Source organism: Glycine max, chromosome 12 (genome assembly GCF_000004515.6).
Source record: "Glycine max cultivar Williams 82 chromosome 12, Glycine_max_v4.0, whole genome shotgun sequence".
Lineage (NCBI taxonomy): Eukaryota > Viridiplantae > Streptophyta > Magnoliopsida > Fabales > Fabaceae > Glycine > Glycine max.
The window spans coordinates 3,284,749-3,296,807 of NC_038248.2; the positions used below are offsets into that span (position 1 = coordinate 3,284,749).

General features: G+C 28.8%; 1 protein-coding gene and 1 non-coding gene across 2 annotated transcripts; both read right to left on the reverse strand.

Moving 5' to 3' along the window:
* Window positions 1-3,337: 3,337 nt before the first annotated feature.
* Window positions 3,338-3,478, reverse strand: LOC112998618 (small nucleolar RNA snoR83). Its single transcript, XR_003263712.1, has one exon. It is a non-coding gene; the product is annotated as a small nucleolar RNA snoR83 (small nucleolar RNA).
* A 2,334-nt stretch (window positions 3,479-5,812) lies between these two features.
* On the reverse strand, window positions 5,813-6,675 carry LOC100305636 (alpha-amylase inhibitor/lipid transfer/seed storage family protein). Its single transcript, NM_001251393.3, has one exon. It carries the CDS (start codon window positions 6,386-6,388, stop codon window positions 6,077-6,079), a length of 312 nt encoding a protein of 103 aa, NP_001238322.1. The 5' UTR covers window positions 6,389-6,675; the 3' UTR covers window positions 5,813-6,076.
* Between the last annotated feature and the right edge of the window lie 5,384 nt (window positions 6,676-12,059).

Sequence of the window (12,059 nt, forward strand, 5' to 3'; positions counted from 1 at the left end):
TGTTGCCAAGCTTTATTGGACCAAAGACACCGACGCCGATGCTCTCGTCCTCCGAATCAAGAAGAAGGACAAGCAGGAGTCTTCCGCCAGTACTTCTAGCACGACGCCAATAAGATCGAATAGTGCAGAAATGAGATTGAGTTCCATGCCATATCCGGTGGCAGCGAAATCTCACGCTGGTGGTCGGCACCATCGCACATTCTGAAAGCTTCGAGACGTTGGCAATGGACGTCGAACAGAGTGAAATCTAATCTTAAATGTTAAAAAAGGGAAGGGAAAGAGAGATTACGCAAAACTGAAGGACGTTAAAATATTTAATAGGAATTAAAAAATGATGTGGTTGTTTTAATTGACGTGGCAAAACCTGATTCATGGGACAGAAGATGAGATAGAGATTAGGGTAGGGGACTGGTGATTTTAATCTGTGTGTGGGTTGTTGATGTTGTGATGCTCATTTGGCAAATGATAACTAACATCCGTACGATTGTTAACTCGAGATATTTTTATTGAAATGTATATAATTATGTTATTTATAAATTTTTGTTTTATATAATTTTATAATAAATATTTTTTCTCTTAATTTTTTAAAAGTAATATTTTAAGAATAATAATTAGGAAGATCCTATTTATTTTAGATAATTCTTCATTTTTTATACTTGTTTACATCTCGCGTAATCTCGCGTAAATACTTCATGATTTCTTCTTCAATATTATCTTCTAAGTGTTTTATTAATAAATTGTTTTTAAAGTCTATCAAAGTTAGAGTTTGAATTCATTTAAGCTAGAAAAAAAATGAAAGAAGATTATAGAATTTATAAAAAAAATCTGCATGACTGAAAGAAAATTAAACAATTAAATAGTATCATTTCCAACAACTAATTTTAATGGTTAGTTTCACAACAATTAGTTTTAAACTACCACTTTCACAATGACTAATTTTTTAATGATTACTTTTATAATAACTAATTTCAGAACGGAAAACTAAGTTCAACATTCAAATAATTAAAAGACCATTGCAACATAATAACTAATTGAAATAAACCTATCACACAATGACTAATTAAATCTAACTTACAACATAATAACTAATTATTAAACTTGTGCAAAATATAATTGCAAGTGATTTTATGTTTCTTGACTTGATCTTCAGACATGATAGATGTGTTCTTCATCATGATTTCATACAAGACCTTTACTTTATTCGTCTCCTTTGCCTCTGTTGTTCTTTTGTTGACAACATTTTTTCCCCGATTGCATCTTCCATGCCAAACAAGTGCACAATCGGTGAAGAGGTTGCAACTCCTTTCCCCTTCACCGTTCTTTGTCCCATTGGGTGGATGATTTGTGTGTATCACTTTCTGAAACCCAGTTGTTGTTGGCAATGAGTAATCCTTGATATCAGAAAGCTTTATTCTTTTTGAACTAGTATCTATGCATTGTTCTAACCATTTCAATAGTCTCCATGTATACTCTAAAGCAAAATTGCTTCCTTCCAAATGACATGCATTAATCAAGACATCATTCTTCATGTAACCGTTTTTCTTCAAATCAACAACTTTCTTGCAATGACCATTGAACTTTTGAATGCCAACATTAATTTTTCGCGATCGAGATTTCACTTGATTGAATGTTCTCTCTCATAGATTGTCATGAAAGTTATTATGATTTTCTGTTACTCTCAATCAAAGACGCTTTCTTGATTGACCATTACTGAAAATTGGATCCATTGAGACTTGCCATGAACCAATGAGTTGTGTCTCATCTTCAATTGAAAAGCAAACTCATGTTTTCCTTTTTGTAAAATTCTCTCATCCTTCCCTAGTGTAATATTTTCCTAGCCCAAATTGGGTAGCAAATTGCATTTCAACTTCATCGTTGAAGGGAGTTTGTGGACCACTAGAACTATTTAGAGATATATGAAACATGCCATATTGTTTTGTGACATTGAAAGAAAGGTTCGAGAGCTTTGAAAATTTTTTATGAAAGGAAATTGATTAGAATTTATTGGTGGCGGTGGCAAGAAGGAAAAAAAAAAGAGGAGGATTTGGAGAATTTTCATTTGAATGAGCCATTTAATAATTTTGCAATAATTATTTATGGGTGAGAGTTAATGTGCAAAACGTGTTCACTAATGAGGTTATTTATAATATTTTTCATGTTTAAATTTGATGATGATTCAATAAAAAAATTATAAAAAATATATAAATCTAACATGCTACAAATCTTACAATTTTTTTTAACATGTCAAATTTATATTTTTTATAATATTTTTTGTTGAATTATTGTAAAATTTATACATAAAAATACTAAAAATATAGGACAATTTTTGCACATCCTCATCCTTAATTTTTCAATCTCAATTTTACAATCTCAATATTTTACTTTAATTTCATTCTTAATGAATCAAAATCAATTTCATTGGTGAATTTATTATAATTTTCTTGCAAATCTTAAAATCATTCTCCATTTTTTCCTTCTTCCACCACCACTACCAATCAATTTCATAGGTGACATGTTTTGTATGTAATAGTTTTAGTAATCCACAAACTTCTTCCAATGATTGTTGAAAACAAACAAGATCTATACAATAATAATGTTGATTTCAAATATTGAAATATCTCAATAGTGACAAAAACATTACAATTTTTTTTTTCTCAATGTCAATGTTGTGTTTCTTTCTCAAAACTAATGTTTTGTATTAAAAATCAAGTTTAAATTAAAGTCATAATTAAATATTTAAATTATTATTATGGTTTCTATTTCTAAATATTATTTTTTGATGATTACAATTTATATAAATAATTACATGTATTTATTTTCAACTAATTTTTAAAAGGTGAGTTTCATTATGAAACCTACAACAAGTGGCTTAAGATCTCAGAATCTTACGAGATTTAACACTAAAGATTTCTGAAAAAATAGACAAAATCTTGAACTTATGTATGGTCTTCATTTTAAACTATTTATGGTTACCGTTCAGGTAAGCACAGCATGACATAGGAATTTTTATTGAAGAATTTTGTTCAAAAACACAACAGATGATGAAAATATGAAACCATCTCTAATAAATCCCCGTTAAATTCGAAAGCTAGCTTTTTCGTAAAATGAAACAAATAAAATCGGGATCTGTCCTCGGATCCTCCTATGTAATTGGGTAAAGCGTTACTTATTTGACATTTGTTAGACACAGACACGCGGCTTAGATCTTTGATGTTGAGGGTGTTTGTATTGAAATGCTTCAGTAAATCTTAGGATTAAGAAAATAATGAAAATAATACAAATAGGCGACAATTATCAAAATGAAATGAAATATTTTTATGTAAAAGACTTTAGTCAAAGATGTATGGTAAAGTTACTAGTAAATGCCTTGATATAAAAAACATAGATCGGCATTTATCAGCGAAACTTCCAGCATTCAGTTTCGGCCTCCCATGAATCAGCATAAGCACTTAACAGTACGTTCAAGCTCATCTGGGATTATGAAGGCCGATACAAAAATCAAAAGTAAATAACAATTCAAAAAGCCATGTAAAACATAACTGAGAATAACAACCTAACCAATGTAGCCGCTACCTAGTGCAAAACAGCAATTCAGCAAGTAGCAAAGGAGAAACAGACATTAGGGTTTAGCTGCCACTTCTGCTTCTCCCGATAGGTATATATAATATCTTCCTGCTGAACCCATATAAATCTTGGGCCCAATATAGTAAGACAAAGAGGAAGCCCAACCCTATGTTTGGTTAAAAATAAAGAAAGAAGAAAGAAAAAAAAATTAATATGAAATAACAATATTTTTTTTCTTATTTAAAAGATAAGGAGAAGGAGAGAGAAAGTTCATTTTTCAAAATAAAATTTTAAATATTTTATTCTTTCTTCTTTAATTTAATTTTTTTTCTCTTTTCTTTTATTTGCTATTCATTTCAATACATACTATTGTATTTGATTATTTGTTGCTTGAATTTTCTAGTATTTTCAGGTTTTCACCAAACTTATTACATTTTTAACTGAAACTTCAAGACTGATGTTAGCCAAATTATTGAGTGTCTGCCCCCTAACATCTTCAAATAAACAGACCATTTTATTAATTATATAATTTCAAAATTATTTTCAATTGAATATTTTTTTATACATGTAAGTTTGTTTGCCAAACTTATTTATTATAGTTATTTTGAAAATTAAAATTCAATTACATATTACGAGTAAAAAAATAATTAAAAAGATCAATTAATACACTTATTTATATTTGTTTAAATATTATGGTGTTTTTTTTATAAAATATAATTTCATGATTGAATTTTCTACCATATAAATTTTTATTTATTGTTATGCTATAATGTTACATATTTGTAACAAGAGATGTTAGAATTTAGGCTAAATTATAATTTTGGTATCTCTTTAATTCTCGATTCGTGATTTTGATCTTTTATTTTATTTCCCATGATTTAAGTCCCCACATTTAGAAAAAAATATGATTTTAGTTCAATCTTCAATTTACCATAATATTTATTTCTATTATTTTAATCTAATTGAACTCTAGATTTAATATATTTATTTAAAGTATCATAAAAAATAATTTAATTAATTAAAATATATAAAAAAATACATAAAATTGAAAATTAAACCAAACTTGTAATTTTTTTAAAATATAAGAACTAAAATTGTGAGAAAAAAATAAAGAGACTAAAGTTAGGAATAAACAATTATAAAAAAATACAATTTAGCATAGGTTTTATGTAGAAGTAATGTCTAAAACTAAAAGTTTGTATGGCTATATAAGTGATTTTTTTTAAAAAAAAATTATTTGTTCAAAAAAAATTCTTAACATTGTAGTTTTGTGATTTTCTTATATACATTTTTTTTTTCAATTTTTGTATAATTATGTTATTGGTTTTTTTATGATTAAAAACTTTCAATGAAATTTATTCTTTCAATTGGATTTTTTTATTCACAAAATTTGAGGACGAGTACTACTTAAATTAACAACTTATTAACAATCTATTAATGTGCAACATATTCTTTAACATTTTTTTTGGTTTATTGTCCAACATTTCTTCACAATATGATTTATCTTCAATATATTTTTTTCTTTTTATATTTAATATTTTACTTTAAAGTTTAGGTTTCGAAACAAAGTTTTTGAAATTAGAAAAGTCATTAAACCACTAAGATCTTGATTTCATTCTTTAAATAAGTTTGTATATTTCATTTAATTTCTTAGATAATTAGATAAGAAGGAGTGATAGTAATACACTTTTATTAACACTTATTCTATTAGCTAAAATTTATTGAAAATTATAAAATATAGAAAAAGTCATAAAATATCATATATGTGAGACTCATAATTTTTTTATAATTTTAAAAAAAATTCAACCATTAAAAGTGAATAGGCTCAAAAGGATGTGAAGGAGAATGTAGCATTTCTCACCACTCATCCTTTTTTTAGTTAAAGTAAATAGTTATATATTTACTTTCTCATTCTTTTTTTTTTCTTTTCCATTATACTACTTTGTTTCTCCCTTTTTTTTATGTCTTTCTCATAGTTACAGAAAATGATCCTTAGACACACACTCAACCCAGAGAAAAACAGGAAAAGAGAAGAGACAACAATAAGTAAAAAGATAAAAAGAAATGAAAAATGTCAAATGAGGTGTTGACATTGTTGCGGTGTCTAAAAATTTATGGAACTTGGACTCTATAGTCATGTCTTACTCACAAATTAACTGATATAAGGATCTGGTTGACGTTGCTTTCCATTAAAACGAAGAGCTTTCAAAGAAAAGAATTTGCAAGAACATTCATTCACAACAAACCAAAATGAAGTTGCACGTAACAATATTATAACCAAAACTAAAGTAGAGAAACAGAGAAATCACACAATTACAAGTTACAACAACAACAACAAACAAAAACAAAGTCGCCATGATCCATAACATTTGCAACAAACACGTTGGAAAATAAGAAACAGAAAAAGGGGAAGCTAGCAAATTAACAAGGGCAACTTGACTACATCTATAATTAAGTGCCCATGTTGTGTATTTTATAGTAATTAGTGCCCCCTGACGAATTGACTAATAATCTAGCAGTGGAAAGAGTCCACAACCTTGCATTTAACAGGGAGTTCCATGCACTTGTTGGGATCAACGCCATACATAGAGAGAAGTCCCGAATCCTTGTAGCGGCAGAAGCATTTAAGATCAGCCTTAGCAATGGCTGAGCAGCAATCAGTGGAAGGATCAACAGGGTTGTCTCCACTCACACTCGGCTTGCATGCCGCCATCCCATCGCTGGGCATGCGACAAAACGAGTAATATTGCCCATTGGCCATCCCAATCATCACCATGCCCAACACCATCCCCACAATCATAACCTTCATCTTGTATCCCTCCATGTTAATTAAATCTTATTCACTCTTCCACTTGATTGCAATGAGGTCGTAGTGGGACTATAGGCTTTATATAGAAAGTTCATTTAAGTGGTTGCTCATAATACTCGTAATTTATTAACGAAGATCTCTCTGGTGTTTATCCCTGAACACAACAGACCGATATAAAGATCCCGTGACAAAGTGTGTGTGCTGGCTGGTTGGCAATACCATGGGGCCAATATATCACGGGCAAGTGTTTGGTGCTTCAAGGGGAATAATTGGATATGTTCGCAGTGCATGCTCTGGCCTCTAGGAGGTTTTGCTTGTTTTAATGTATATATAATAATATGTGCAATGGTTGCATGTGAAGTTTGAATAGAATTAGATTCCCACGGGGGAAGCTTCAAGTGGATACGAGAGGACATGGTGAGTGAAACTGTACATGTAGTACTTCAAACTATATATTATCATTAGAGGGGGGACAGTAACGAAAGAGAGAGGTTACTGAAAATTTGGAACATGCCTATGCTCTAGACAAAACAGGAAAAGAGAGCGAAAGATAACAAAAAATTTGCACGCACAAAATTAAACTGCTATTTTTATTTTATACAATTAGTATTATCTATTCTGTACCTTTAGAAGCTATCTACAAGACTGATAAAGGAGACTCAACATTCATCTCTAGACCCTGATCAATAATTTTAATATACCGTACAGAAGAACCCATGATGAACATGTCATTAAAAAATACTGAAAATTATTAATTCTTTATTGAATGAATGAGATATATTTATTTTGTGTTATGTATTAAAACATGTTTATAATATCTTAAAAAACATTCTACTGCATAAAATGTATCTTAAAAAACATTCTACTGTATAAAATGTACATAGTTGGTGTAAAATATTTTTCCACCTACATCCAATAATAAGATTTTGTCGTTTTCTTGTAATAAATCTATTCATTTATAAATATAATATATGAGTAGTTTCTTTAAAATTATTTGTTGAAATAAACGCTCATTTTAATAAAATAAATAATTTTTTATTTTTTAGTATATTTGTCTAAACTCTTTATATTTTAAAAAATAAATTCTATTTATTTTTTAAGAAAACACTCATATAAGAGACGTTTATTTTAAAATTATTTTTTTAAAGTTTAAACAAATTTACTCATATATATATATATATATATATATTTGGAATTTCTTATATATATTTGTGTAAAAACATTTTACACAAGGTGAGAATAGTAATTATAATAAGAAAATAAAAGAAGTAAATTTAGATTATATAATCATGTATGGGGATAATTAGGCTTATATAATCTCTTAAAATGTTATGTCACATTATCTTTAATCTTAATATTGCATGATTTGATCCATACTTAATCATGATTATCTCACTCTCTCATAATAAAAGTTCCTTAACTCTATATACTCACATATGACCATATATATATAAATTTAACTCTCTACTATCATGACAGGGTTTAGCGTGCATTGTGTAAGACTACTTGCCACAAGTCACAAGTTAAATATGTCACGTTTTGGCAGTGTTTGTTTTACCTATACATCTAAAAAGCATTAAAACTCAATAGTACCAATTATCATTCATCAAAGTAGTTAAATAATACAGTAGATACTCAACTTGTACAAATAATATCAAAATAGTGATACTTGGTAATGTTACGGAACATAAATTGTGAGTGTAAAAAATTAATTTAATTTCCATTATGCACTCAACCTTTCACATTATGTTATCCGCATTTTTTTTACGAGATTATGTTATCCACTCTTACTTATAAGGATTATAATGAGTTTTCCTCTAAACACAAAAAATAATGAAGAAAATATATATTTATCCATGATTTAAAATCATCGAGAAAACAACAGTATCAAAATTGCATTAATAAAAAAAAAAAAAAAAAGATGAACAGACGGCATGTAATTTAAATTGACCCACCAACCTTACAATTATTTATTCATGTTATGAATGGGAGCCTAACTTACATATAGGTAAGCAAACTAAGACAATGAATTTATTCTGCTTTCCTAGCCGTAGTAAGAGTGATAATTGTTTTTGTATTATGAATGGACTACTCACGTTACGTTACACACGTTACGTTACACAACCAAAGTGAAACGTCACAAACTCAAGTTGACGTGACCACACATAATACAATCTCAACCATCAACATCCATATTGACAAGATCAAGCCTATGAGTTTATGAGATTAGTGACACTGATTTTTTTAAAAAATAAGGATACATTTTAATTTTACCTCTAAAATATACTAGTACTGCATATCAGATAATCTTCATAACTCCATTGATTGATTAAAAGAATAGTGGCAATAAAATTTAAATTTATAATATCCACAAGCTATAAAAATCCCTCACTCCTATATATGCAAGTGCAATCACACAACGATTTAAATGTGGAGCAGGCAAAATGGAAAGGCATGATAGATATGATGTCCAAGAATTGACAGCTTGGTATAATAATAGTCATATATAGATTTTACTTGCGTGGCAAAAATGAAGACAGAAATTAGTTAAAACGAAAAGGGAACAGAAGTCCAGAACGAAAAGAATCAAGAGTAATCGGTTAGATAAATTGGGTCAATTTGTCGATGGCATCTTCATCCACTTCATATATATACATGGTTAGTAAGTTGCCTCATCACTCATCGGATATGATCAAAATAAGGTTAGGAAAGTGAAGTTAATTATATATGAGAACGTGTCATGGGAGAGATCGATAGAGAAGAACGACAAGTTTTTGAACGAGGGAATAATACTATGCGTGGCTTGAAAGTTTATATATTCATATTTTTCTATATATTTTCTAACCTTAGATACAAATTAAGCACCTAGCAGCTAGCTAGATTGGCATATTTCAAAACATATAAGGCCATAAGCCAACAGAATTAGCCAAGGTGACCAAGAAAACCATCCAATCCAATCGGTATATATGTATGTGATGTAGCAGGAGCAAAAGAAATCACGTGAGAGAATTGAAGAGCCAGTTCACGTAGCGTGGAATCTATTTTTAATTTATTTTCAAAGTTCAAATCGTGGGTGGGTGGTGAAAGTGGAAACCACTAAGTTGCCAACACGTGTCATTTAGTGGTTACGTGTCAGCAGGAAGAGAGGCCATAGATTTGACCTGTTTACACACAAACATGGCTTTGCCCATTTTGTAAAACTTTTGGATCTCTTATTTGCATTTAGAATGAATCATATCAAACTGCATATTAGTTTTATTTGATTCAAATGATTTAATTAATTTTTATTCAAAAATCAATTCAAACAGCATCATATACACTCGTAATTATCTATAATTATACAAAAAAAAATATGTTTTTTAGTGTACACATTTTTATATTTATTTTATCCTTCTAATATATATTCCAGAGTTATTATTTTATTCTATAACTATTTTTACAAATCACTCGTTGACTTCTATTATCTATTTTTTTATTTATAAAGAATATGAAAAAAAAAAAAACAATTAGACACAGATGGAGTGCCTGTTTTCCGTAATATATAATAGTAATAATGGTACGTAGTAGAAAAAATAGTTGTACTAGTAATAGTGGTAACGAGACAACAACTTTGTGAAGATGATAATAGTGAATTAAAGAAGATCTGCAATGTGAGGTAAGGATGAAATAGAAAATTAAATTTCTCCATTTTATCTCAATCGTTCTTAAATTTACTTTTTCTTTGAGTAACTTTGTGAAGGATAAGCTTATCTAGTACTATTATGAATTAACTAAATAATAAATATAAGATCATTTTTCTTATCTATTTAGTTTTGTTCTCGCAACCAAATTAAAGGGACCCTAAAGCTAATGCAGTTTTATAATTTTAGAAATTACTTCAATTATTGTTTATGTATCGTATTGGAAGTTACAGCTTAATTTGTGTTTGGTTTTTCATTAGGAAGAATCTAACGTGCGGTTATTGGAAAACAACTAATTATTACTTTTGCATTTGATTGTCAAGAAATTCCTGCAAAGAAAAAAACAAACACATTATTAGAAGTTTATTTATATAAACACGTATGCCAAAATGGTGGCAACATGTATGTAACAGGCGGCGCTGCTTCAAGTTATAACGTTTCGGGAGCAACAAACATGTAGGTTTAATTTATATATGTGTATACTCTTCTACATGCAGTACTTTAAAACTATGTTCTTCTTAATTATAATATTTTTGTTTATAGTTAATCCAAAATTATTCATATTGCCCACGCAAGCCCTAGGAAAGCTTGTTTAGAAAGTAGACACTTCGCAATGGAATTTAGAAATGAGAATATTGTTATGGGAGACTTACAAGTACAAGTGGCTAGATTATTGTAGAAAGCACACTGATATGTAATTTACTGATTGGTGTATTCTGTTTTTTGGCCAACCATCGGGCACGCCTGGTGTTCATGGGGGCTGTTATAAAATTCATTGGCTTCCCAAAAAGTAAAAAATATAAGTCAACTTAATTCTAACAAAAATAAAATTGTTTGAGTATTGACTTCTTCCGTTAGGTTAGAGGTTTACCTATCAAAACATTCAAGTGTATTTCTCTTGCCTAACCCTAAAGTTTTATGCAAATCATCATGGTGGGATATCGGTCACCCCCAGATTTTTTGGAGTGGCTCCCCTTGTAGATGTTTTCTTTTTTTGTTTTTTGTAAGCCTCATATTGTGGAATGATATTGATACTCTTTGCTATCCTTAAGCTGATAGATAAAATTATTTAGGGAGATAGTTTGTATCATTCAGCTCAATCAAAGTTGGAATATATATATATATATATATATATATATATATATATATATATATATATATATATATATATATATATATATATATATATATAACTTGATTAACCCTAAAGTTTTATGCAAATAGGGGATATTGGCCGCCCCAGATTTTTGGGGGTAGTTCCCCATACCATGGAATGGTTTTTTTGTAAGCCCCATATTTTGGAATGGTATATTGATATTCTTTGTTATCCTTAGGCTGATAGATAAGGTTGTTTAGAGAGATAATTCGTATCTTTTTCAAGCAGTCAACTCAATCGACGTTAGAATACATAACTTGATCAATCAGCCTAGAGAGGTTGGCTTACACAACCCCAGCCTAGAGTGCTGATGCGCGAAGAGGCTTAAAATTTTAAGTCATAATTTGAACGAGGGTACAGAAACTAAAATAAGGTTTTATTTTATTTTATTTTATAATATTATATTTTTTTGTGGGTTACTGAACACTTATTTATAATCCTATTTTTTAAAAACTTAAATGTTAAAATATTTTCAATTAAAATTTAAAATATTGCATTTAAATTATATATCTTTTTTCCTATTAGGACACAAATGAAAAGTAACGGTGTTTCCACCTAATTTCTCCTAAGCTGAGGAATTTTTTTTGTAGAAATAAAAAAATATAAAAAAATCACTATGAAAAAATAGTATGATAGGAATAACTTATTTTAAAGATTGAGAACACTTTCATTCTAACCAAAGGTTAGAGAGATAAATATTTCATTAACACCAATAATTTTTTTTATTTTTCTTCTTATTATATCATATTATTTACCATATCTTGTTGATATTTAGAAAGTTATAAACTTCAAACACTTCATTACCATTGTTTTTATTTTTATTTTATTTTTTCCATGTCTTAAGATGTAA

Excerpts from the sequence above, each read along its gene's own strand:
- LOC100305636 (NM_001251393.3), bottom strand. The coding sequence starts at position 6,388 with ATGGAGGGATACAAGATGAAGGTTATGATTGTGGGGATGGTGTTGGGC.